We start from the raw sequence: 26931 nt of genomic DNA, 5'->3' as shown, positions 1-26931 counted from the left end.
TGCTACACCTCGACCCCTGCTTACGTTGGTTCACACCTGGGTGGTCACCCACAGTGTGCTTGTGCACGTGGGTTATACCCAGGATTACTAACAGTCTCTCCATTGTGAAGGTGCAAGTAGAGGGTTTGGCTGCCACACATCGTCCAGACTTCCCCCGAAATTGGGTTCACTTGACTTGAGTGTCACCCGAATATCAGTTCCATCAGCATTTTAGACTCCCAGGTAGCAAGTACAGCTTGTGTGGCATATCTGAGAGAATGTCTGTGACAACCTCAAGGACCTTACTTACAGCAATCTGGAAGAGCTCACGATTGATTACTATTTGTGGTGGTGCAGATGCTTTGTACATGCCTTAATAATTTTTAAATCGAAGCAGAAGATTGGTGACATGATTATATGAACTTTGAAAACTTCAGCACATGGATTGAATATAAACTACCCAAATCTACCTCCCAACTGTGTTATAGTAATGAAAAATTCCAGATACCATTCTGTTTAACATAATAAAATATATATAGCATTGCTATAGGAATATGGCATAGTGTTCAGCTATGATTTATGAAAATCTGAGCTTAATTAATGTTGTTCTCTGATAAAAACAAATATAAAATCTATAACATTTTGAAAATGCATGATCATACTTTATTTTTCTTAATCTAATTTTGTGTTTTGAACGTAAACTTTTCTCGCCGTGGTGATCATCATAACCTCAAAAGACATCAATCATACTGCCTGATGAAAGAGATGGGGAAGGATCATAAAGGTGGTGTTAAAGAACTGGGAGAAATGATAAATGGGAGAAATGTTATGATCAAGTAATTAATATTGAAAACCAATATTGGGGAAATCGAAGTCGAATTGATGACAGATGCTGTATTAATGATAAGCCTGTCGAATTGACATGCTTGTTATTAATACAGAAATGCAGTGCCTTTGCCTGTTTTTTTTTTTTTTTTTTTTCCTTTGTTTCTTCTGTCTGGGTGGGTAGGGTCTCATCGTTATGGTTGAGTGGGGTATGCCATTTGTCTATCTTTATTATAACCTAGTAGACTGGAGCAGTGTTTTTCTGGAAGTAACCATACAGGTTTTTAATCCATTTAATTTGTTGTTTGATGAGTACTGTCAAACCCTTTCCTCCTTTTTTCTGGGTTATGGTCAGTCTTCTTGTGTTAATGTTCAGTTTGCATCATACTGGGGCTTAGAGTCATTCTGTGTGTTATCAGACACTCAGTCTAAAACACTTATGGACCCAATATCTTTGAATTTCAGAAGATTTAGGAGAAGTCTAGTTGACCTGTCTCCCTAAAATCCACGCATGCACACCTCGGTGGTAAACCCTGTTACGTCACCTAGGTGGCAACGAACATGTAGAGTGGTTCTCTTCAAGATGCCTGGTCAACACGAAGAGGAAAAGATCAAACCCTCCAGCACGTGACAGCATGACGAAACAAATGGCCCTCAGTCTCCAGTGGCTTTCACTCCTCTTCAGGCAGCGAGAGGATCAGAATGGAAGCAGAGGGTTCTAAGAATCCTGGATACAACCAGGCTGCCATGCACGGAAACTGAACTTGGCCAGTTACTACGTCAGATCGCTCATTGGTGAAGACAAGATATTAGAGCTGGAAAAGGAATTAGAAAATGTGAATTGGAATATCATCGGTTTAGCTGAAACAAGAAGAAGAAATGAATCACATATAAGTTTATCGAGTGAAATCTGCTGTACAGTCTGCAGTGGAAACAGTGAAAGAAGTGAAGGTGGCTTTCTGGTCTATAAAGATATAAAAAACATTTTGGGATTCACATCACCAAGGGTGTCAAGACTAATACTCAGGATTTCTAAGAAGTACAAGCTAAAAGTTATAATGATTTATGCACCAACATTGAGCCATGATGACGAAGAGGTTGAAGAAATGTACACCGAAATTGAGTCTTGGAGATGAGCAGAAAACCCACTACACTATCATTATGGGGGACTTCAATGCTAAGGTTGGAAAGAGACAAATCAGTGCAGAAAGGGGAACAATGGGAAATTTTGGAATTGGTGAAAGACACGTTGAATTTGCAGAATCGTGAGGATTGTCAGTAATGAACATTTTTTTTTTTTTTTTTTTTTTTTTTTTTCTTTAAGAAGAGGCTGAACAGAAAGATCCCAAATGGATTAATAACTAATGAATCAACTTCATCCTCACTACCAGAAGATATATCGTGAATGATGTTACCATCCTGAACAAGGTAAACATTGGAAGTGATCACAGAATGGTAAGATGCACACAATATAGATGTAAGAAAAGAAAGGAAAAAACTTACTCGAGTAAATATTTCGAAGGTCTTTGAGATAATAGAAGAGGAGAAAAAACAGTATGTACTGGAACTTAAGAACAAGTTTGAGCTTCTGCAGACTGCTCAGGACCAAGATGTTGACAAGGAATATTACAACTTTCTGAAAATGATAAAAGTCCAAGAAACCTATAGGTAAAAAGAAATCCAAAGAAGAAAAAATTAGTCAAGAAACACTTGTCGTGATGAAATGAAGACGAGAAATCAAGAGCAAGATAAACACTGACAAGGACAAAATTGAGAATACTGAGTTATGTAAAGATATTAGAAAGAGACTCAGAGAGGACATAAGAAGATTTAACACAAGAAAAGTAGAACAAGCATTAAGGGAAAACAAAGGACTTAAATCAGCAGCCATGAGAAGTAATACAGAAAGACAAATGATACAGAAACTGAAAAATAGTGATGGTGAACTTATAAATAGCAGAAGACTACTACAGAGAATTATACAAGGAGCGAAGGGATGATTTCAGCAGTAGGGGAAGATGGACCGCAAATGAGTAACACATACGACATACCTGAAATCCTTCCTGATGAGGTATAACATGCATTGAAGAAAATGAAGAATCAGAACACCCCCCCCCCCCCCCCGGAAGATGAAGTTACTGTACAGTTATTAAATTTGGGAGTAAGAGACATGACACAAAAACTGGCAAGACTTCGCAAAATGCATTAGAAAAGGTGTAATGCCTATAATGCATTCATAGTTCTGCTGCATAAGAAAAAGATAAATCAGAAATTGGAAATTATAGACCAATTAGCTTGTTATCCCACATCTACAAGTTGTTCACAAAGGTTATTACTAACAGATTAGAAAGAATACTTGATGAGAATCAGCCGAAAGAGAAAGCTGGCCTTAGGACAGGATTCTCAACTATGGATCACCTTCACTTAATATCACAGCTAATGGAGAAAGCAAATGAATATAAAACACCATTATGCATGGCATTTGTGGATTATGAAAAGGCATTTGACTCCATACAGCATAAGGCAATGTTTCGGGCACTGGAAAGACAAGGCATAGATACCCCATATATTATGATTTTGAAGAAAATATATGAGAACGCTACCTCCTTTATTAGACTAGACAAAGACAGTAGCAAATTTAAAATTGAGAAAGGAGTTCGACAAGAAGACACAAAATAGCTCCGAAGTTGTTTATTGCTGCCCTTGAGGAAGCTTTCAGAAGATTAGACTGGTCGTAGAAAGGAGGTCAATGTGAATGGAGAGTACCTAAGCCATTTATGATTTGTAGATGACATTGTGATCATAAGCCACGATTCCAAAGAATTAGAGGAAAATCTTACTCAGTTATGCAGAGTTGGTGAGGATTTTGGATTAAAGATGAATATGGCTAAAACAAATATTTATTGAAGGAGCACTAATTGAAAAGGTGGAGTCATATACTTATCTGGGACAAGTCATTAGTTGTAATAATGATAAATGGCTGGAAGTCCAGAGAAGAATAAATTTTGGATGGATAGCATTCAGGAAATATAATTGCACACTGAGGGGCAATATCCCAATTTGTCTGAAACGTAAAATAATGAACCAATGTATACTTCCCACCATGACTTATAGAAGTGAAACTTGGGCACTCACCAAAAGAATGGAAGAGAAGCTGAGAACTACACAGCGAAGAATGGAACGAATTATATTGGGAATCAGGCTATTAGATAAGAAGAGAAACACATGGATTAGGCTGCAAACTCAAGTAAAGGACATTCTTATCAAAACTAAAGAAATAAAATGTTCTTGGGCAGGACACTTAGCGCAAAGACAAGATGACAGATGGACTAAGAAAATAACTGAATGGTACCCAAGAGGAGCTAGAAGGAAACCTGGAATGCATAGATGTAATTCATGAGTTGGTGGGTAGCAAATGGATGGCCATTGCACATGCTGGAAGGGCTTTCATCCTGCAGTTGATTGAAAATGGCTGATGATGGTGATGATTGCATCATACCCAGATACTTGTAGATGTCTCTGTGTCATGGCCTCATTTTGTTTACCAGTCTTCATCTCGTAATTTCGTTCTACTGGATTTCCCTTGTATTCCATCTATTCTGAATTCTGCCTGGTCTGCATGCCATCTTCATATCAGTTCTGAACTCGTCAGTGATTCAGAGTAGCTCTTGGAGTTCCTCAGTTTCCACTGAACTTAATGCCATCCATATCAGGTAGGAGAACAGTACAGGTTTTTCACCCCCCTTTTTAAACATATATCTCTACTTAACAGTCTTAAGCACGGTGGATAGCGGGTTCAGGCTCAAAAGAACCACAGTGGACTCGGGACATCTCCCTGCAAGATTCCTTTCCTGATCGGGATTGGTTTAGTCCCAACCTTGATGGTGCTTTTCCGTGGTTGTCTCTTAAGTTGGTAACTGTCAGGTTGACTCTATAGATATACATAATTACTGTTGGCCATCTATGAATACGTAGTTGAAGGCCTGTGGTAGTTATAGGCAATGTACAGGATTCGGCACTTCTTGTAAGGCTTGTACCTCATCTGCTTGTATCCCTTCTGTTGTTACCCATGCTCCAAGTAGCTATACATGAAGTCAGGATCTTGCACATTGTTGGGAGCCAGATTGGTCTGTGCTTTGCTAGGTTTTTGGTACCTTTGTCGTTAGCCTTCAGGTAGGTAGATACCCTAGGACCATCTCAGGTGTGCCTTATCATCCGGGTGAACTGCTGCACTAAGTGTTTGTGTGTTCTACTGGATGTTAACTGTTCCTGGAGATCATCAGTTGTGCTACTGGTTGCCTTTTGTGCTTTCTCCTCCTCATGAATTTTCCATTCTGCTATCTCTTGTGTGTTCTTCATTTTCTTCTGTTCTAGATCTGTCCATGGACCCAGGCATTGTGTTTACCTTCACTGCTCCATAATTTGCCCCAGAACTCAATTGTCTTCTGGACAGGAAGTCTCTTGCCCTCCTTTCCCTGTTGTTCAGTGGTCCTATAGAAAGCCCTTTGATTTTCATTGAGGATCCAGTTGTCACCCTGAAGCAGAATCTTCTCTCTCTCTATTGCCATAGTCTTTTGCAGAGTGCGAATTCTCCTTCGAGGTGTCTAGGTATTCTGCTGTCCATTGATTTTTGGTCTCATATTTCCTGCTAGTGTTGTCTTTTTTGAAGATGGTCTTCACATTTCTGATCAACTTTTTGCTTTTGTTTCTCCTGTGGTACTGTGTTAGTTGGTCTATCATGACTCTTATCTCTTTGGCTAAAGCCTTCTTTGACATGCTGGTGGTTTAGTTTTGCATTTCTCTTCCATTGATTCTGGTGGCTATTACAGCAGTGCAGTATGGATTACGTCTGACTTTGTTGTCCTTGAGATAATCTGGTATTATTTGTCAACTGAGGTAGTCTGCGTCTTGCCACAGAATTCTATTAGATCTCTGCTTCCTTTAGGTATGCTCTTTGTGCAGTCCATCCACTCCTGGAGGCTTCTTCCACTCGTCTTCTCTATGAATATCACTACCTTGTCTGTATTACTTTGTCTCTCCAGTTTGTACTTCTTGCTATTCCTCTAGTTCTGGTTTGGTGTTTTCCTTAATATTTGTTCTTTTTTTTTGTAGTTGGTCATTCACATTAGTTTCCCCAAGATTGCAGAAGCTATCGAGTTCTTTGTGATCTTTGTCCGTCTCTGATTGGGTATTCATTTGGTGACCTGAACTGTCAGGAATCATTCTGACAGGTCTGTAGTTTGCTCCTGTACATTATCGTATTGGTCTCTATCTTAGTTACTTCATAACATATTGGCATGATGAAAGTATTCATTTTTCAATGCTCCGTTTGATGTTTTGTTGGTGTTTCTTCCCATCCTGGGTGGTCACTGACATAGTTTGTGCTTTAAATACTCCATGGATTGCATGGCTTTGCACTTTCCTTGTTTTAGCCACAGGGACATCATTACTTTCTTCACTGTTCTCCCCGGCAGACTGTTGCTGACTTTTCGAACTGATCCCTTTGCCTAAAGCCTGAACGAGTGATTTTATTCTGAAATATGCTCAATGCTTCTATTCAACATCTTCATCTGGATGTGGAAGCAAACCAGTTTAGCTTAGGCTTGTACCCAGTGGTATTAGCTGTCAGCAACAGCACCAGAGGTAACTTTGACAATTCCCTTGAGGTAACTTTGACAATTCTGCTTTTCACGTGGGGTGGGTCTTGAACTCGGGTCTACCAGTTGGAGGACTGACATTGTAACCAGTGGGCTGTCACACCCCTTTATTATTATTATTATTATAAAATCTTTTCTCCTTTTTGCAATTTTTTTCAATTCTGTGATGGGTTTCTTGTACCAAGTGCCTGAAGTGGTTGATTGGGTCTGATTCTGGTCTTGGTCATTATTATCCTGGTCAATTTCATCTCCTTCAGTTCTGTGTTGGTCCAATCTATGATCCCAAAGGAGTACATTAGTACTGGGACTCTGTAGGTATTTATAGCCGTGACCATGTTCCTACTATTCAGCTTTGATTTTAGCAGACTCTATTTTCTGATGGTTACACTGAACAATAAATTTTGGGTTATTACAAACATTATTACATTGAACAACAAATTTTGGGTCATATCTTGTTACGGGCATGAAAGTGAGTTTACTTTATAGATTATGGGGTGCTAATCTCGGAAATAGTGCTTAAAATGGCAGATTGGCTCATGATTTTAGATAAAGTAGTTTTTTTATATATTTATACAAGATATTTTTTATTTATATGACAGTAAGATGTAGCTATAAACATGCCTGTATGAAACACAGGACCTTTTCACCTTTCACCTGTGTGCAGCTTTGAGATCATTCTTTTTCACCATCCAACAATAATCGGCTAACATGGTGGCACGCCATTTGCTTTTGTATCTTTGTTTTGTCGCTGATGGCACCACAGTTTGGTGGAAAGAAATCCAGGTGTGAGTGCAAGAAATGCATCTTTTAATGACACGTTGTACCCGAGATTTTCATAAGAAGTAATGAGATCTACAAGCTGCCTGTAGTTGTCGGCTGTAACATTTCCTAGAAAACCAGTCAACATTTTGAAAGGCTTTACACACTGATTTCTCACTATCACTAAGGACACATTCAAACTGTTCATCTTTGAAAGGTTGCCTTATCTGTACTAAGTCTTGGAAATTTTTCTTGCAAGTATGTGAATGCAGGACTGTTCATTTCCAAAGCCTTCACAAAATTTAGCATGAGCCCCAGTTTGGAGAGTGGAAGCTAAGCTTTATTTGGATCTACCAGCGGTTCAAATGCTACATTCTTCATTCCAGAAGTTAATGATTTTCGTTGAGGCCAACTCCTCTTCTCTTAGTGCAATCCTTGGCATGACTATCCCACTCGCAGAGAAACAACAATACTTAGTGTGACCCTTTTGTAGTCCTAATAAAATGGTGATTACTTTTAAATCACCATGTATCTGCCACTCATTTTCCTTATATAGTATACACCTAAGAGGATGTGCTCCATGTTTGTATGTTTCTTTTTTGTGGACGGTATAGGCAAGAGGTACACCAAAACCACAGGAATGGTAAGTTAATAAAGATAGGTTCTTTTTCTTTTATGGAGAACTCCAAAGTCTCTGCTCTATTCTAAAAACGAGAATTTGTGAGGGTTGGGATCAAGAAATTTATTGACTGACACAGGGGAAAAAGTTATCAGGTTGCTATTTTCTTTATTTATTCTTGAATTTCTTTCTTATTTATTAAAAAGTGCAAGTGTGAGTGCAAGAAATGCATCTTTTCTTTTTTGTGCATGTGCATTAAAAAACAAAGATGAATATTATTGCTCCATTAAAAATATAAACTATCAAGAATGGTACTGTGATCATTAAATTTACCATTTACAGCGTGGCATGTTAAAAGTTAGCATTTTCATTCTTGTTCTACCAGACACCGTATTCTCCGAAAGAATTCACTGACTCATCATACTCAATGAATTGTTGTAGCCACCAGTTGTCTTTCACCAAATTGTTACATATAGCGAAATATCATTCTCCAAATAGTCTTGTACACTGAACTGTCATGCACCAAATTGTTGCATACAGTAAATTGACTTGCAATGAATTGACACTGACAGTTTCGTTTTTATCAGGCTCCAGCAAATGTGCAACTTTCACCAATAGAACCTCTGTGCAAATTAGAAAGTTACTTACTATGTGGACTTTTTTTCAACTATGCCGTAAGGGTATGTCTCACATACCCGTACGGAAGAAAAGTTAAAAAACTAGATATTCTTATGTTAAAATTTTTTATCATTACATCTGATTTTACAAGTAACACAGTTCAGATCGAAATTAGAAAGTCCCTTGTTGCTTGTGAATTTTTTTAACAATAGACATACGGTTAACAATAACATATAGCAAAATATTATTCTATGACCCCACAGCACAAAGGAACAGAAGTTCGAACTCTGTATAAAATAAACTTGGTGTGATAGCTAACATCTCAATTAAAAGTATTGTATCACGTGTAAAATTCGCTGCTGCATTGAAGTTAAAAGCAGATATCGTCTATGCAATTGGTTCACATTCAGTGGTATTCAGTGGCCAGTATAACTATAACAGTACCAAAGTAGGAATGTTCAAATGGCCATTTGAAGAAATGATGATAAGCTCCAACAACAAATAAAATATGGTTTGTATCTGTGATTTACACAGTTTGTTCCCAGTTCAGCTGCATAAAATTACTATATATCGTAATAGTGAATAAGATTATGCAACCCATTGATTAATAGGCACAGATAATAAGTTGATTACCATTTGGGCATAACAGAATGTAACATATTAAAATGATTAATGACACATGATTCAGATATGCACACTTAGTGAGAAAAGAGTTTACCAGTTGAATTTCTGTACTATGCTAGTAGTTTACTTTTGTCATGGGATTCTCTGAATTATAATTATAAGTTCCATGTTGTGTTGTCTCACCGAAGAGGGGGAGGGGCAGCTTTTTTGCTTATACACCTGACTACCCAATATTCTAAATTAAGTAATGATTTTGTATCTGGTGTTTAGGCAACTGACCAGATTATGGCTGCATAAAGAATTAGAGATAACTAAAATAAAAGAAAGCATCAATCTAAAATATGAGGTTTATTGACATACACTAAGATGAGACTGCAATGAGCATTTTAAGTCCAGGATGATCCCTAAGAACTTGGTTTCCACTTTAATTATTAGCAGAATGTTACTGATATCAATTGAAAATTAAAAGGTGAGTTCAATAATAAGATGGTAGTAAGAGCTGATTTATTTGAGCCAGTGCCCAAACTTTTATACTTTAGATCATCATCATCATCAGCCATTTTCAATCCACTGCAAGATGAAGGCGTCTCCAGCAACTTTCAGTTCCTTTTGTTTTGAGCCATCCATTTACTACCCAAAAAACTCATGAATTTCATCTATCCATCTCCGCCTTTGTCTTCCAGGTTTTCTTCTAGCTCCTCTTGGGTACCATTCTGTTATTTTCTTAGTCCATCTGTCATCATGTCTTCGAGCTATGTGTCCTGCCCAAGACCATTTTAGTTCTTTAGTTTTGATAAGAATGTCCTTTACTTGAGTTTGCTGCCTAATCCATGTGTTTCTTTTCTTATCTAACAGTCTGATTCCCACTATAATTCGTTCCATTCTTCACTGTGTAGTTCTCAGCTTCTCTTCCATTCTTTTGGTGAGTGCCCAAGTTTCACTTCCATAAGTCATGGTGGGGAGTATACATTGGTTCATTATTTTACGTTTCAGACAAACTGGGATATTGCTCTTCAGTATGTGACTATATTTCCTGAATGCTATCCGTCCAAAATTTATTCTTCTCTTGACTTCCAGCCATTTATCATTATTACAGCTAATAACTTGTCCCAGATAAGTATATGACTCCACCTTTTCAATTACTGCTCCTTCAATCATTATTTCCCTTTCCATGGCATACTTGTTCATCATTACTTTTGTTTTAGCCATATTCATATTTAGTCCAAAATCCTTACTAACTGTGCATAACTGATTAAGATTTTCCTCTAATTCTTTGGGATCGTGGCTTATGACCACAATGTCATCTGCAAATCGTAAATGGTTTCACATTGATTCCTTTCTGCGACCAGTCTAATCTTCTGAAAGCTTCCTCAAGGGCAGCAGTAAACAGCTTTCGAGATATTGTCTCCTTGTCGAACTCCTTTCTCGATTTTAAATTTCCTACTGTCTTTGTCTAGTCTAATAAAGGAGGTAGCACTCTCATATATTTTCTTCAAAATCATAATATATGGGGTATCTATGCCTTGTCTTTCCATTGCCCGAAACATTGCCTTATGCTGTATGGAGTCAAATGCCTTTTCATAATCCACAAATGCAAGGCATAATGGTGTTTTATATTCATTTGCTTTCTCCATTAGCTGTGATATTACGTGAAGGTGATCCGTAGTTGAGAATCCTGTCCTAAAGCCAGCTTGCTCTTTCGGTTGATTCTGATCAAGTATTCTTTCTAATCTGTAAGTAATGACCCTTGTGAACAACTTGTAGATGTGGGATAACAAGCTAATTGGTCTATAATTTCCAATTTCTGATTTATCTCCTTTCTTATGCAGCAAAATTATGATTGCATTATTCCACTGCTTAGGCATCACACCTTTTCTAATGCACTTTGTGAAGAGCCTTGCCAGTTTTTGTGATATGTCTCTTCCTCCCAATTTTAACAACTCTGCAGTAACTTCATCTTCCCCCGGAGCTTTCCGATTCTTCATTTTCTTCAATGCATGTTCTACCTCATCAGGAAGAATATCGGGTATGTCATATGTGTTGCTGATTTGTGATCCATCTTCCCCACTGCTGGTATCATTCCCTCGCTTCTTGTATAGTTCCTCTATAGTAGTCTTCTGCTATTTGAATTATGCCTTCTCTGCTGTTTATAAGTACACCATCGCTATTCTTCAGTTTCAGTATCATTTGTCTTTCTGTATTACTGCTCATGGCTGCCGATTTAAATCCTTTGTTTTCCCTTAATGCTTGTTCTACTTTTCTTGTGTTAAATCTTCATGTCCTCTCTGAGTCTCTTTCTAATGGCTTTGCATAACTCAGTATACTCAGTTTTCTCCCTGTCAGTGTTTTTCTTGCTCTTCATTTGTCGTCTTCAGTTCATCATGACAAGTGTTTCTTGACTAATTTTTTCTTCTTTGTTTTTCTGTTTCCCTATAGGTTTCTTGGGCTTTATCAATTTCAGAAAGTTGTAATATTCCTCGTCAATATCTTGGTCTTGAGCAGTCTGCAGAAGCTCAAACTTGTTCTTAAGTTCTAGTACATACTGCTTTTTCTCCTCCTCTGTTATCTCAAAGACCTTTGTATTATTTACTCGAATCAGTTTTTTCCTTTCCTTTCCTACATCTATATCAAGTGTACATCTTGCCATTCTGTGATCACTTCCAACATTTACCTTATTCAGGATGGTAACATCATTCACAATATATCTTCTGTTAGTGAGGATGAAGTCGATTTGGACTCTTCCATGTCCACTTTCTGTTCACCCTTTTCTTGAAAAAAGTGTTCATTACTGACAGTCCTTGAGATTCTGCAAATTCAACAAGTCTTTCACCTCTTTCATTTCTTTCGCCAATTCCAAAATTTCCTATAGTTCCTCTTTCTGCGCTGTTTTGCCTTTTTCCAACCTTAGCATTGAAGTCCCCCATAATAATAATAATGTAGTGGGTTTTCTGCTCATCTAGAGGACTCTCAATTTCGGTGTACATTTCTTCAGCCTCTTCATCATCATGGCTCGATGTTGGTGCATAAATCATTATAATCTTTAGCTTGTACCTCTTAGAAATCTTGAGTATTAGTCTTGACACCCTTGGTGATGTACTTTTGAATTCCAAAATGTTGTTTTTAAAATCTTTATGGACCAGAAACCCAACTCCACCTTCACTCCTTTCACTGTTTCCATTGGTGTACAGCAGATTTCCACTTGATAAACTTATAAGTGATTCATTTCTTCTTCTTGTTTCAGCCAAACCGATGATATTCCAATTCACATTTTCTAATTCCTTTTCCAGCTCTAATATCCTGTCTTTATGCCTTTAGTCCCCCTTAAATTTTTTCACATATTTCACGTGCCCACGCACAAGTTCTAGAACAAATGCAAATAAACAGATTTGACCCGAAATTTAGCTATGAATATACATAGTATATATAAATGTATATATACATTTAATCTCAAAGAAATAAAATATGAAAAATAAATAAATAAGTAATGCTTTGTACCTAGATTTGAGGAATGATTTGTTCATATAAAAAAAAAAAAAAAAAAAAAAGTGCTTCATGAAAAAAAGTGCCTCCCAAAAACTCAAGTACGTTGGCAGGGGGATACACTTTGGTAACCTCTGGGTTAGTTCACATCCCAAAGGAATATTATAAAAGAGAACCCAACCATCAAGATAAAAGTAATTTTTTCTATTACTGATTGAACTGAAATAAAACTTTTCATACAAATCAAATTAAATAAATTGAGTTAGAAAATATACAGATAAAACCAATAAAGCAATAAATAAATAAATAAATTAACAATGCATAAAACTGAAAAAGATAAAATAAAAGCACATAAAAAAACAAGGAAGAAAGTCAGGAAGGAATCATTCATTAAATTTTGGGGACAGCACAATAAGAAATTTGCAATCAGAATATAAGCTTAAAGATCCACATACAAGTTTAGTTCAATGCATCAGTTCTGTACATAGTAAATCAGCAAAGTTGGTGAAATGGCATCACTTTCATTACATCTCATATTATGTGAATACCTTCGGTGGCAAATGAAGTTTAACATTGACAAATGTAAAGTACTACACATGGGAAACAGCAACCCCAGAGCAACGTATCAACTCTGTGGTACTACACTGACAGTGGTAGAGAATGAAAGGGGCTTGGGGGTGGTTGCGCAGGCAGATATGAAGTTCTCTGAGCAGTGCAGACGGGCTGCAAGAGTAGCTCATGGAGTATTGTCAATGATATGCAGGAATTTTTCCAGCAGGGATAAGGAGATGATTATTCCCTTGTATAAGGCAATGGTCAGGCCACACCTAGAGTACTGTATACAGGTCTGGAGGCCTCATTTCAAGAAGGATGTAGAGCTGCTGGAACGAGTACAGAGAAGCGCAACAAGATTAGTGAATGGAACAAAGGGGGTGCTCTTACGAAGAAAGGCTTAAGTTTTGCAAATTACAGTGTCTGGAGACTAGGCACCGGCGAGGTGATCTGATAGAGGTGTATAAAGCCTTGAATGGTTTGAGCATGCTCAATGCTGATGGGATTCTTCCTCTAGCTCAGAATAATCACCTGAGAGGGCATAAATTCAAATTGAGGAAAGACAGATGTAGGATAGACGTGCGGAAATTTGCCTTTAGCCAGCGAGTGGTTGGTTGGTGGAACAGACTTCCATCCCTTGTGGTGGAGGTTGATAGCCTAAATAAGTTTAAGGCTCAGCTGGACAGGTATTTTGAACGAACAGAGGGGTGAAGTGGAAGTGGGTTTTTTTTTTTTTTTGGCTGATGCTGCATAAGCTTGCTTTCTTGCATCAAATGCTAATGCTAATCACTTCCTTATCCCTGCTAGCAAAATTCCTGTAGTATATCATTGACAAGACACCATGAGCTACCCTTGCAGAAATTTTGCACTGCTCAGAAAACTTCATATCTGACTGCACAATTACCACCACATCCTTTTAATTCTCAGCTACCTTGAGCGTAGTACAACGCAGTTGATACGTTACCCTGGGGTTACTGCTACCCATACGCAGTACTTTACATTTGTCAATGTTAAATTTCAGTTGCCACCTCTCAGCCCATCTACTCAACTTTCCAGATCCTGTTGCAGTAGCATACTGTCATTAAAAACCTGCCAACTTTTGTATCGTCTGCAAACTTAGACGTTAACCCTGATATACCAAAAACAACAATGGACCCAACACTGAATCCTGGGGGACTCCACTAATAACATTAGTCTGTGAAGAGCAATGTCCATTAATAACCACCCTCGGTCTTCTCCCACTCAACCATCCCTTTATCCATAGCAGCAATTTGCCTCCAGTGCCACACTGCTCCAATTTCTGCCACAGTCTTCCATGTGCAACAGTATCAAAGGCTTTTCTAAGATCCAAATATATGATATCAAAATTATTCTTTGCATCCGGTTCCTTTGAGACCAATCTTAGTATCCAATCAAATTTGTCAGAAAAGACTTTCCCCTAACAAACCCATACTGTGTCTGAACTATAACTGCAGTCTTGTCTAGATGATCCTGCATCACTTTCTTAACCAGTGGCTGCATTATTTTTCCTGGAACAGAAGTTAGAGTAACAGGTCTGTGATTACCAATGTCACCCTTTGTGAATTTGGGACACATTTGCATATCTCCAGTCCATGAGGACCTCCCCTGAGTCCAAGGAGGTTTTCATAATTATGGCTAAGGATTTGCTTACTTCCCTTGCTGCCTCTTTAATATAACTGGATAGATCCCATCCATCCCAGATCACTTAGCTCCCTATTAGAATTTGATAAACTTCTGGCATTCCACTCTTTGAGTAACTCCTCATGTGTGAACGTAGATGCAAAATACTCATTCAGTTTATCAGCTACCTGAGCATGATCGTCAAAGGTCAAATCATCTATGTTAAATGGACCAACCTGATTCATCCCTTTCCTTCTGGAGTTTATATAAGTAAAGAAATCTTTGCTGTTTTTCTTTGCATCCTTTGCCAAAGATTTCTTCACCTGCCTAACCTCCTTTGTGACTTGATTACAAACTAGCTTATATCTGCCATAGGCAGATATCTGTGACCTGATAATTTTTAAGCATTCCATGCATTTTTCTTCTCTGCCACAAGTGTCATTAAGTGATCTTACATCCATTTAGGCTTAAACCTTGAACAGTATTTCTTAGTTATTATGAAAAGCTTAGTACCCTTGAAGGCATCCCATTTAAATTAACACATTAGTTTATCCCACCGTATAAAATTTAAAAACTCTCCGAGACCACTGTAGTCTACTTTACGAAAGCAAAAACCCTTCCCCTTACCTCTGATGGTAGTTAGATCCTTAAGTAAATCCCACATCAGTACACTGTGATCACTGCCACATAGTGGCAGATTTATTTTTATTTATTTTTAATATAGTTCCTGTTCGAAAATATTTGCCTGTAAATATTCTTCGAACCAAAAACTTGAGAGACATCCAAACGCAAATATTTTCAAATTTGTATATGTGTCCGGTAAGCTACTTGTGCATGTTGGTCTTGCTTTTTCAACTCATCTATTGCCGTCCATTTGTGTAAAATTTCAAAGGCAGCCTTTTCCTTCTCCAAATCCTCAATTTCAATTTTAAGGCATTTTAGTCTTGCACTCCACATGTCTTTGATTTTTAAGTCCTCTAACTCCATTTTAAATTGTGTTTAATGTGGTCTAAAAGTTAGAGCTGAAGTTACATGCTCAAAGAACCATATGCTGCTCGCAAACCGCAGGTTGCCGACCCCTGTGTTAGGGTAACTAAGAGTAAGAATAGGTGTATGTATACTTACATGTACACCATGCAAGTATACAAGTATACATTGGCTACATTCGTCTAGCCAATCCTAGGAGTACAGTAAATAATTTTGATGAGTTTGAAGTGTTGGTCAAGACATCAAAAGCGAATACTGTTGGGATATCAGAGATGTGGTGCCATACGGATATAAGCAGTGCAAAATTGGAATTTGGGAAGTACAGTGTGTACAGAAAGGATAGACAGAGTAGGAGGGGTTATGCTGTTAGTTAAGAAACATAAAATCTAAGGAGATGCATCCAGTTGATATGGGTTGACAGTGCAATGTTGAATCAATGTGGTATGACATAAGCATTCGGAAATGGAAAATGAGAGTAGGTGTGTATTTTGGGCCTAATGAATCTGATGAGTATAATGAGCAATTGTGCAGAGAAATAGTGGGCCAGTAAATCATAATGTCTAATAATGGAAGATTTCAAATTTCCAGATATTGACTGGAACTTGTGGGTTGGTCACTCACACACTAGCAAGACTTGTGGATTTATTGGATGACTGTTTTCTACAGCAACATGTGATTAAAGAGGCCTGTATGCTCTGGATTCATTATTATTGTGGATTATTTATCAAAACGGAAGACAAAATAAATAATGATAAGTTTAATGCTAATTTTAAAACACACAAATATTAAATACATACAAAAGCTTTCGGTTATTATAGTTAACCTTCGTCAGTCAAACCGACAGTTAAGAGTGTGGAACATGAGGGCGTGTACTGCCAGTCATGTATATGAAATTGCGTGATGCAATAGTTAATCATTTGATGTTGAAGCCTGTGGCTGTGATGTATGTGAACGTTGCCAACGTTTGCCATTCATCAAAATAGTTGCTTCAATAATAGGGTGGACATGACATCCACTGCTTCTGTTAACTGAGGTATTAGAGCATGTGATGTTCAATGACTTCAACCAGGCGCATCACTGGTAGTGGCGGGACCTATCTACAATCACGACATCGCGGTTCTAGTCAATGTCTGGTGGGTTGACCAGAAGTGTTCAGCAATGGCCGAGTGTTCTGTGTCTGCTACACAGGTGGCTCTTTCGTGTTCCAAAAGACATTTGCCTAGCCATCTCCCAGTTTCCCCGATATAGCAGCTAGTGCAGTCAAGACAAGAGGTGCCGTAGCCTTGACCACTTTGTAGTAAGGTGGGAATGGTGTTTTCACTCTAGAGATGAGAGATCGCAACTTTCTGCCTAGGAGCTGTATGCACTTTATCCCATGTGATTTTAGGACCATAGAAACCTGTTGTGATAGGTTTGGGTAGTATGGGATAAAGGCACTCGTGATTGAGTCATTACCTTGGATGTTCCTGTTGGTCGCTTCATGATCATGTGTCTGTAGGTCACATCTGTCGAGGGTACTGGTGGGATAGACACACCTCGTAAGATCAGCCTTGAGTTTAGCAATCTCAATACGCCTCTCATGTACAGAACTAGAGTGGGTCCAAGCATGGGTTAACAAGGTCCGTGCAGTGCCAAGAAGATGGCTGCTCATGTATGCTGACCGAAAGTTGGTAAATTCCAGCACACGTTGGTTTACTGTAGACAGTTGTCTTCAATTGCATGCCCTCGCGTCGGACAAGGGTGTCTAAGTATGGTAGGGTATTGTCCAATTCTCGTTCGATGCTGAATTTTATGACAGGCGTCGGAGAATTGAGGTGGTCTAAGAGCTGGTCTCCTGAATCTCTGGGGATAACCACAAACACATCATCCACATAGCAACACCAAAAGGTGATGGTGATCTGGTACATTCGTAAATGCACGACCCTCTTAATTCTTCCGTCGCGATATTTGCCGTGACTGAAAGTGGGGAAACCCTTGGCAGTAGGACCGAACTAATGCCAGATGGTATCTCCACTGCCTTCAAACTGTGCTTAACAGGTGGCACAATTATGGTCAATGACTCCATTTGTTGAATGATTTCATTTGAGACTTAAATTTGCCGAAAGAGCAAGCTGAACTGTTAGGCTCTAGGTAACAGCAGTGGTATATACTCGGAGCAGGAACAAAGATTTCGAAAAAGACATAAAAAGTTTTCGAAATATTTTGCTATAGAAGACAATGTGTGTTTTTTATTTTATTATTATTTTTTTTTTTATATAAAGACTTGATTATACTTCTAAAAGAACTGTGTCGTGCATAAGTCAGATGAATGGCGTTTATTCGTTGATGCATCGAATTTAAGTTTAAAAGCAGTTTCGCTTCATAATGGCAACGAATTTCCATCAGTTCCTGTGGACTGATGGACCACGTGGACTTAAAGAAAGTCATGAAAGCATATCAAAGGTTCTACATCCTATAAAATACCAGGATTATGGTTGGAACATGTGTAGCGATCTTAAAGTTATACGTTTGCAGGGAGGGGGGTTTCACAAAATAGTTGTTTTTTGTATTTGTGGACAGCCATGCGACAGAAGAACATTATGTTGTGCAATTTTGGGACAAACGTACTAATTCATACTAGGACAATGTAATGTAAAATATATTCCTTTAGTGCAATCAAACAAGATTCTTGTTCCATCCCTGCACGTCAAACTCGGATTGATGAAAAATTTTGTGAAGGGATTAGATAAAGAAGGTAACAGATTTACATACTTGAGGTGTTTCCTCATTTAACATATACCCAACTTAAGGAAATAATTTTCGTAGGACTCCAAATTAGGAATTTGCTGAGAGATGATGTGTTTTAAACCAAGTTAAAGGGAGTTGTATTGGCAGCTTGTGGTCATTTAAGGTGGGAGTGCATGGTTTTTTGGGTAATAGGAAAGAAGGAAACTATGCAATGTTGGTGTAATTTATTAGAGTGCTACAAAAACATGGGCTGTCGAACGTCATTGAAAATTCATTTTCTTCATTCCCATCTCGAATTTTCCCCAAAAATCTTGGAGATGTGACTGATGAACAAGGGGAACGGTTTTATCAAGATATTTCCATGATGGAAAAGCGGTACCAAGGTTGCTGGGATCCTGTAATGATGGGGGATTACTGCTGGTTCCTTGTGAGGAAGAGTAAGCAGGAATACAAGAGAAAATCCATTAGTAGCAAACATTTTTAAGGCCAATTACAGGTATGCTGATTATATATTATGAAATATAACTATTTCACAATGATTTATGTTATTTTTTCCGAAGTTAAATTAGTTATAGAGAATGTATAATATTTTTTTACACTTGTATTATAAACTTGAATTATACATGTATATCCCTTTATTTTAACATTAAAAGTTGGTACATCTTTTGATATAGACATGATGGAGACTTTTTATGGTGATTTTCAGAATGAATCAGCACATTTATTTTCTCCAGAACCGCATATTTTCATTACAGAAATATGACAAATATTTTTTGTTCGCTTATGATAATCAACGATTCTACCACAGCCATCCCATAAGGGACCTATCTGATTTACCCTCCTTTTTCTCTTGTTGACATATTAATACAACTCTTCTCATCCCATTCTTAGGCACTTTGCCAGGAATTTTTCCTTGTCAACTTTTAAATATTTTAGTGGGACAGTAATATCATTAATGGGGGGGGGGGAATCATGGATCATGTCTTAGTTTATTTCTTCCTACAAAGATTTCAGATAATTTGTAACATTTTTGTATTAATTTCAGTCATGTGTGATAATACTGAGAAACATGGTTGGAGTAGAAGACTTAGATGATGAATTAGAGTCAGAAGTTACTGATGAATGTGGGCGATTTGGAATAGTGAATAGGGTAATTATATACCAAGAACGACAGTCAGAAGATGATGATGCAGAAATAATTGTTAAGATATTTGTTGAATTCACTACACCAAAAGGTATGCTTTTTAGCTTCATATTAATTTGCTTATAGTTTGGCTTGCATTATTTTAATGTGCAAATTGTATTTTTAAATTAATTAGTTTTTTAATTAATATGTTTCAGCAATCTCTTTTGCAGTACTCTGTTTTCCTTTAATACACTGATGACATTATGACCAGCGAGTCGTTGTGCAAATTAAAGCCACTGCAGGTGAACTACAGTGCGTGTGCGGTCAGGACACGGTATAAAAAACAACTGATACTGAGCTCTATTAATCAGTGTTACTCTTGTTCTTCAGTTGGGAAAGGTAGCGGGCTTAAGCGAGTTTGACAAAGGCAAAATTGTAATGGTCAGGCGACTGGTAGGGTGCTCACGGTCAGCCATGGTTAGTACCTACGAAAGTGATCCGAGGAGGTAAAACCCACAAACCGCTGGCGACGTGTTGGACAACCACGGCTCGAGGTGAGCAAAGGCTCTCCCGGATGGTACGCATCAATAGAAGGTAATTGGAATGCTGGTGACGGGAGTAATGTGTCACAACATGCAGTACATCAAACCCTGCTGAAAATGGGGTTATGTAGCCACAGGCTGCTCCAAGTGCCCATGCTAACCACGGTTCATCGGCGACAGTGCCTACAATGGACACGCGAACTTCGAAATTGGACCTTGAGTGATTGGAAGAAGGTCGTCTGGTCTGATGAATCACATTTCCTGTTGCACCATGTGGACGGCCGGATACGTCGCAGTTGTTTACCTGGGGAAGTGATGGCGTCTGGATGCACCGTGGGACAAAAACAAGTCAGTGGTGGTGGTGTCGTGCTTTGGGCTATGTTCTGCTGGGATACCCTGGGTCCAGTCATCCATGTGCTGGGCAGTCTGACATCTACTACCTACCTAAACATCATTGCTGACCAGGTACACCCTTTCATGACAACAGTCTTCTCCTCTGGCAGTGCCATCTTTCAGCAGGATAATGTGCCATGCCACACCACGCCACCCGGATTGTTTCGACTGGTTTGCCGAACATGAGGAAGACTCCCTGGCCTCCAAATTCCCCAGACATCAATCCCATCGAGCATCTGTGGTTTGTGTTGGAACAGAAACTGCGATCTGTGGCATCTGAACCATGGACCTTACAGGAGTTAAAGGATTTGCTGGTTACGTGTTGGTACCAGATACCACAAGACACGTTTAGAAATCTTGTAGCATCCATGCCTCACCGATTACAAGCTGTTTTTGTGTTTTGGCTCATTGGTGTAGATTATTTAACAGATTACATTTGAAAAACAGTGTAACTGGCCACTGCTCATCTGTAGTGGTCTGGATGACATGATATAATGGTCTTGGGTGCAATGGTCATTGTTCCATTTTGTGGTCTGTGTGTGTTTTTTAGCAGTGAATTAGACTTTGTATATTTATTTGTCTTAATAGCAAGACATATGCAATGCAGTTTTGTCTGAAGTTTGGAAAAAAATAGTCACAGTAGAGTTTTCAATGTTACAGAAAGCTTATGGAGAAGAAATGAGTGTAACAACAGTATTTAGGTAATGAAAGCATTTTGAAATTGTGGTTGATGGTTCTCAAGATAAGAGAACAGGCACTGTGTGTGGCCCCGGGTGCCAAGTGATCTTCCCTGCGACTTCTGTGATTATATTAGAGAGATAAGTTTTTCCCTTTGAGTTCACACGTTTTTTCTTCCGTTATTCAAATATATAATAAGAGTTTTCTTTCTTAAAGCATAAGGAAGAGGTTTCAGAAAGGAAAGTAACCTTTCTTAATTTTTCTGTGTACTAACCTTCTATTTTACTCACTTGATGGCACTACTCCTGCCTCCCCATGGCGGAGCTGGACCTGAGTGAAAAGACACCACCCAGGACTAAAAGGAGTTTAAAATGGACCAAAAAACTAACAACACAAGATTGGAGAAAGTTAACTCCAATAAATCTGATGATTTACAACCGAACATGTCTCAGGCTCAGAGAATGAAAATCAACAGCTCTCAGCCTACTGTTCTTTTCTTTTTTGGTGAAACATTCATTATCAACATTGGGAAAATTATTCCCATTCTTAGTCCAGAAGACTATAGAGTCCATGGTTGGATCACCAAAAATGATAAAACAGGTGATGTCTTAGTAGAAACCTCACTAAGTCATCAATCTGAGAAATTGCTAAAAACAAAAACTTTTGCAGGACTGCCATTTGAAATTACCCCACATAATTCCCTGAATACATCGAAAGGTGTTATTACCGAATGGGACCTTTTGACTGCTTCAGAGGAAGAACTACTGTGCGAGCTAACAGAACAACAAGTGATAAATGTTAGGAGGATAATGATGAAGAAAGACAGAATTCTCACTCCAACCCGATCAGTTATTCTCACCTTTAACAATCCTTCTCTTCCCCACTCAGTTAAAGCAGGATATTTAAATTTCAAAATCCGACCATGTATACCGAATCCAGTAAGGTGTTACAACTGTCAGTGATACGAACACTCTCAGGCGACATGTCGCAGTGATCCCATCCATCCACTATGTGGATTGAAAGAACACAATCAAGCAAACTGCACATCCTCTACACCACTCTGTTCAACTGTCACGGAAATCACCCTGCTTTGTCGAAGACATGCGAAATGTGGGTGTTGGGGAAACAAATTCAAAAATACAAAGTAGAAAATAAAGTATCTTATCCGAAAGCAAGAAAACAGATATTTGCAACCAAACCTTCACGTTCCTATGCTTCAGCAGTGAAACCACAGCAAACTATAGCCACTCAAACGGAGGTAGTATTACCTCTAAATCAAATTATAGACTGGAGTAAAGTAATATTAATGACAAAAACAGCTTCACAAGAAACATCCAGTGCTAAAGAGCAGGATACTTCCGTGCCTGGAAAGCAGAAATCAAAAGTAACATCTTCAAAAACAAAGCAAACATCATCTAGTAAACTGTGAACAGAAACAAACAAACATAGACAAAATGGATACTGATGAACAGAGAGAGAGAGAGAGAGAGAGAGAGAGAGAGAGAGAGAGAGAGAGAGAGAGAGAGAGAGAGAGAGAGAACGTACTAGAACTACACCCTGCAGGAGATATTGATACACCTCGTCCTAATTTTCCGAAGAAAGACAGACTCAAATATGATAAACGAAAAAACTCAAAAGCGCAATCAAATTCAACAAATAAGTTTTGAGACCTAAATAATGCAGTATATTATTATACAATAGAACTGTAGTGGTTTACGTGGAAAATTGGATGAAATAAAAGATATTATTCAGCAGTATAAACCTGTCTGCATTTGCCTTCAGGACCCACATTTCAAAATTATACACTTTTACAGAGAGACAGAAATGATAACAGAACTGCCAAAGGAGGAGTGGCAATTTTGGTGAATACTTGTATATCAGCTAAGCAAACAACATTAAAAAACAACTTAGAAGCAGTAGCAGTGAGAATAGCCATCGGAATTTCTATCACAATCTCATCCCTTTATCTTCCACCAAATATTCCTCTCTCCAGATCGGAATTAAACGATCTTACTATGCAGCTTTAACCTCCCTATTGCCTTATGGGAGATATGAGTGCCCATCATCATCTGTGGGGATCTTCTCACATGGACAATAGAGGTAACTTAATCGAAACTTTCAGACCTCATACTTATATCAGTTTTGCTACTGGTATCACTTCTGCAATAGACTTATCACTATGTTCTCCATCAATTTATCCCAGTATAGAATGGTTCATATTAAGTGATCCTTACAACAGTGATCATTTTCCGATAATATGTTCCATACAGACACAGTCGATGCTTACAGTAGAAACTAGAACAGTATGGAATTTTAAAAAAGCTAATTGGAGTAAATACATGCAATTAATCAAGCTGGATAAGCAATTAATAGAAACCCTGCCAATAGATGATGCTGTCATATATATATCAACGATCAACTGCTAAAAGCTTCGAAAGCTACAATACCCCAAATAAGTAAGGCAAGGCAAGCATGGTGCAACTCTTGGTGGAATGCAGAATGTGCAACAGCGAAAACAAAACAAAATCGTGCATGGAATAGATTCCAGAAATTTTGATTGCATATAAAAAAGCCAAAGCCGAAACGAGGAGAATTCAGAAGAAGGTAAAGAAAAATTCTTGGATCATGTTTGCCTCCACACTTACTAGGAGCCCGAGTCCCAGTTTGGTGTGGAAAAAAAATTCAGATTTTAAGTGGAAGATGTCCAAGCATACAATCTCCAATCTTCCATTGGAAAAGGCAGGACATTTCTACAACAGATGAGATATCAGAAATTCTGGCTGAATCTTTTCCTTCTACATCAGCAGTTACAAGCTACAACACTGACTTTCAAAAATATAAAGAGCAAGCTGAACGGAGTAAGTTGAATTTCTTTACCAAGACATCTCATTCCTATAATCTACTATTCCTAAAAGAGGAATTACTTAAAACCATTACAAGATTGCCTAATAGCACACCAGGTCCTGATGGCATTTATTATACTATGATACAACACCTAAACTCTGATTGTCTGGATATCCTACTAGCTCTATATAATAGAATTTTTCTGAACAACCTGTATCCATCCATATGGCGGCATGCAATTGTCCTTGCATTTCCCAAACCTGGAAAAGCTCCTTCCTATACATATAATTATCGCCCTATTTCACTGACCAGCTGCTTAGGGAAAATCCTTGAACAAATGGTGCACAATAGACTTACATGCTGGAAAAAGAGAATGTTTAATCACCCCACCAACTTGGATTTAGGAAGAATAAATCAACACTTGATGTATATGTCAAAATTGAAACAAATATTAGAAACTCATTTATAAGAAAGCAGCATATGGTGATGGTAAATCTAGATCTTGAAAAAGCTTTTGACACAACATGGAGATTTGGAATCCTACAAGATCTATTTCAGTTAGAATACAGAGGACAACTTCCAATTTATAGAAATATTCCTTACTGACAGAACATTCCAGGTACGATATAAAGGCTGTTTATCTATATCCAGAAGGGGTCCCCAGGACTCAGTATTAAGTGCAACCCTGTTTGCGCTGCAGATGAACAATATCACAAAGGTTATACCACCTTCACTGAAAATATATATGTACGCAGATGATCTTTCCATTTCATTTCAGTCACAAAGAATGAACTCGATTGAACGACAACAACTCCAATTATCCATAAACAAAATAGAAGCATAGCCTAAAAATAATGGATATAGAATATATGAGAAAAAAATCAGCTGTTATACACTTCTGTGAAATGCGTGGTCTTCATTCTGAACCAGTCTTATACTTAAATAAAATTGCTCTACCTGTTGTTCAGAATTTCTCCTTCTTAGGCTTAACATTAGATAGAAAACTAAACTTTCATGAACATATACTAAGACTTCGAACTAGTTGCCTCTCAAAACTTAACATCTTGTGCATAGTATCTGATCAACGGCCTGGGGAGCCGACAGGTACACATTACTGCAATTACATAAAACTTTGATTAGATCTCATTTGGATTATGGATCTCTCTACCTCATTGTTTAAAATTCATCTGTTGTCTCTACCATTCTCCCAACTCCACTAATCACTTGGAGCTTTTTGACTTCCTCTCTTTGCAACTTGACTTTCTCCAGTCCAACTTTCCTAACAGTGAGGTAATTTTCCTTACTGATTTTAATGTTCAGAACTCCAGCTGGTTTCCGTTTTCTAGTCATACCGACCCAGCTGGTCGAGATGTTGAGGTTTTTGCAATTAGTAATGAATATTTCTTTTGCACAGATTGTTCATTTACCTATAAGAATACCAAACAATCCTAATCATACAGCCAACATGCTTGATCTTTTTCTCATAAACAACCCTTCTAAGTACACGGTCGAAGTGAGAGGTCCTTTGGGCACTTCAGATCACAACTTGGTGATTGTCTCTTCTCCAGTGGAGCCTTTATCTCATGGCTATTCCCAACCTCGTGTTGTTTGGCATTACAAGAATGCAAAATGGGATGACCTGCGAGATTTCTTTTCTTCTTTTCCTTGGTCGGATTACTGTTTCAAAATGTCTGGTGTCAACGTTTGCTCAGATCGTGTCAGTGAAATTATTCTTGTAGGAATGGAATCCTTTATCCCACACTCCACTTTAAAATCTCGTCTTTTATCTAAACCTTGGTTTTCCAGTAAATGTGCTAAGGCTCTTCAAGAGAAGAATGTTGCATATCGTAATTGGCTTGTTTCTAATTCTTCAGTTTCATTTTCTGCCTACACCAAAGTTCGCAACAATTGTAAAGCAGTTATTAATCAGACCAAACTAGAGTTTGAACAGGCTAAGAATAGAAAACTTGCTTCTTGCCCTAAGTATTCTGGTCTCTTGCCAAAACTATTGGCCCCAACTTTTGCCCATCTCTGCTCCCACCTCTGTCCAAACCAGATGGTTCTGTTGTCACATCAGCCAAGGATAAAGCTGACCTGCAAGCATCCCATTTTTCTTCCAACTCATGTATTAATGATCTTGGTAAAACACCTCCCACCGTTCCCAACACGCTCCATTCAATGCCTCCTGTGGTCTTCCATCAAAAGGATGTCAGAAGGATTTTGATGAATCTTGGTGCTAAGAAAGCTCCAGGTCCCAATGGTATTTCTCCACTTGTTCTCAAAACCTGTGATCCTGAATTTACTCCTATTCTTTGCCGCCTTTTTTCACTTTCTTATTCCAAAGGTGTTTTTCCTTCTGCTTGGAAATTTGCTCATATCCAGCCAGTTCCTAAAAAGGGTGACAAATCCCTCCCATCCAATTATCATCCCATTGCAATTACTTCTACTCTTTCTAAAGTAATGGAGAAATCAATTAAACTACCCTAGAAACCTTCCATCTGATCAAAGGTCGCCAGTATGGATTCCGTCAGTGTCGATCCACTGGTGATATTCTGGCTTATGTTACCCATTTATGGACTAATTCAAGGGAAAGGTTCGATGAAATACAAGTAGTTGCTCTTGACATCTCAAAGGCTTTCAATCGTGTTTGGCATAAAGATCTTCTAAACAAGCTTCAATCTTATTGTTTGCCAACTGTTTTTAGTAATTGGTTATCCAGTTTTCTCTCTGATCGCTCACTGAGGGTGAAGGTAGATGGCTCTCTGTCTTCTAACTTCTCCGGTGTCCCCCAAGGTTCAGATCTTTCCCTCACTGTTTTCCTCTTGTATATTAATGACCTTCTTCCATTCACTAGAAATCCTATCCATAGTTTTGCCAATG

The 26931-nt window shown here is 38.2% G+C and overlaps 1 protein-coding gene across 4 annotated transcripts in view; it reads left to right on the top strand.

Moving 5' to 3' along the window:
* hfp (Poly(U)-binding-splicing factor hfp) overlaps positions 1 to 26931 on the top strand; it is a 654778-nt gene that overhangs the window by 614286 nt on the left and 13561 nt on the right. For all 4 annotated transcript variants that reach the window (XM_090374213.1, XM_090374209.1, XM_090374210.1 and 1 more), the window contains one exon: positions 19514 to 19703. In XM_090374213.1, coding sequence (XP_090230339.1) covers positions 19514 to 19703 — 190 coding nt within the window. The remainder of the gene's footprint in view (positions 1 to 19513; positions 19704 to 26931) is intronic.

This window comes from Mastigoproctus giganteus, chromosome 5 (assembly GCF_048544385.1).
Source record: "Mastigoproctus giganteus isolate SK-2022 chromosome 5, ASM4854438v1, whole genome shotgun sequence".
Lineage (NCBI taxonomy): Eukaryota > Metazoa > Arthropoda > Arachnida > Uropygi > Thelyphonidae > Mastigoproctus > Mastigoproctus giganteus.
This window is presented reverse-complemented; position numbering and strand designations above follow the sequence as displayed.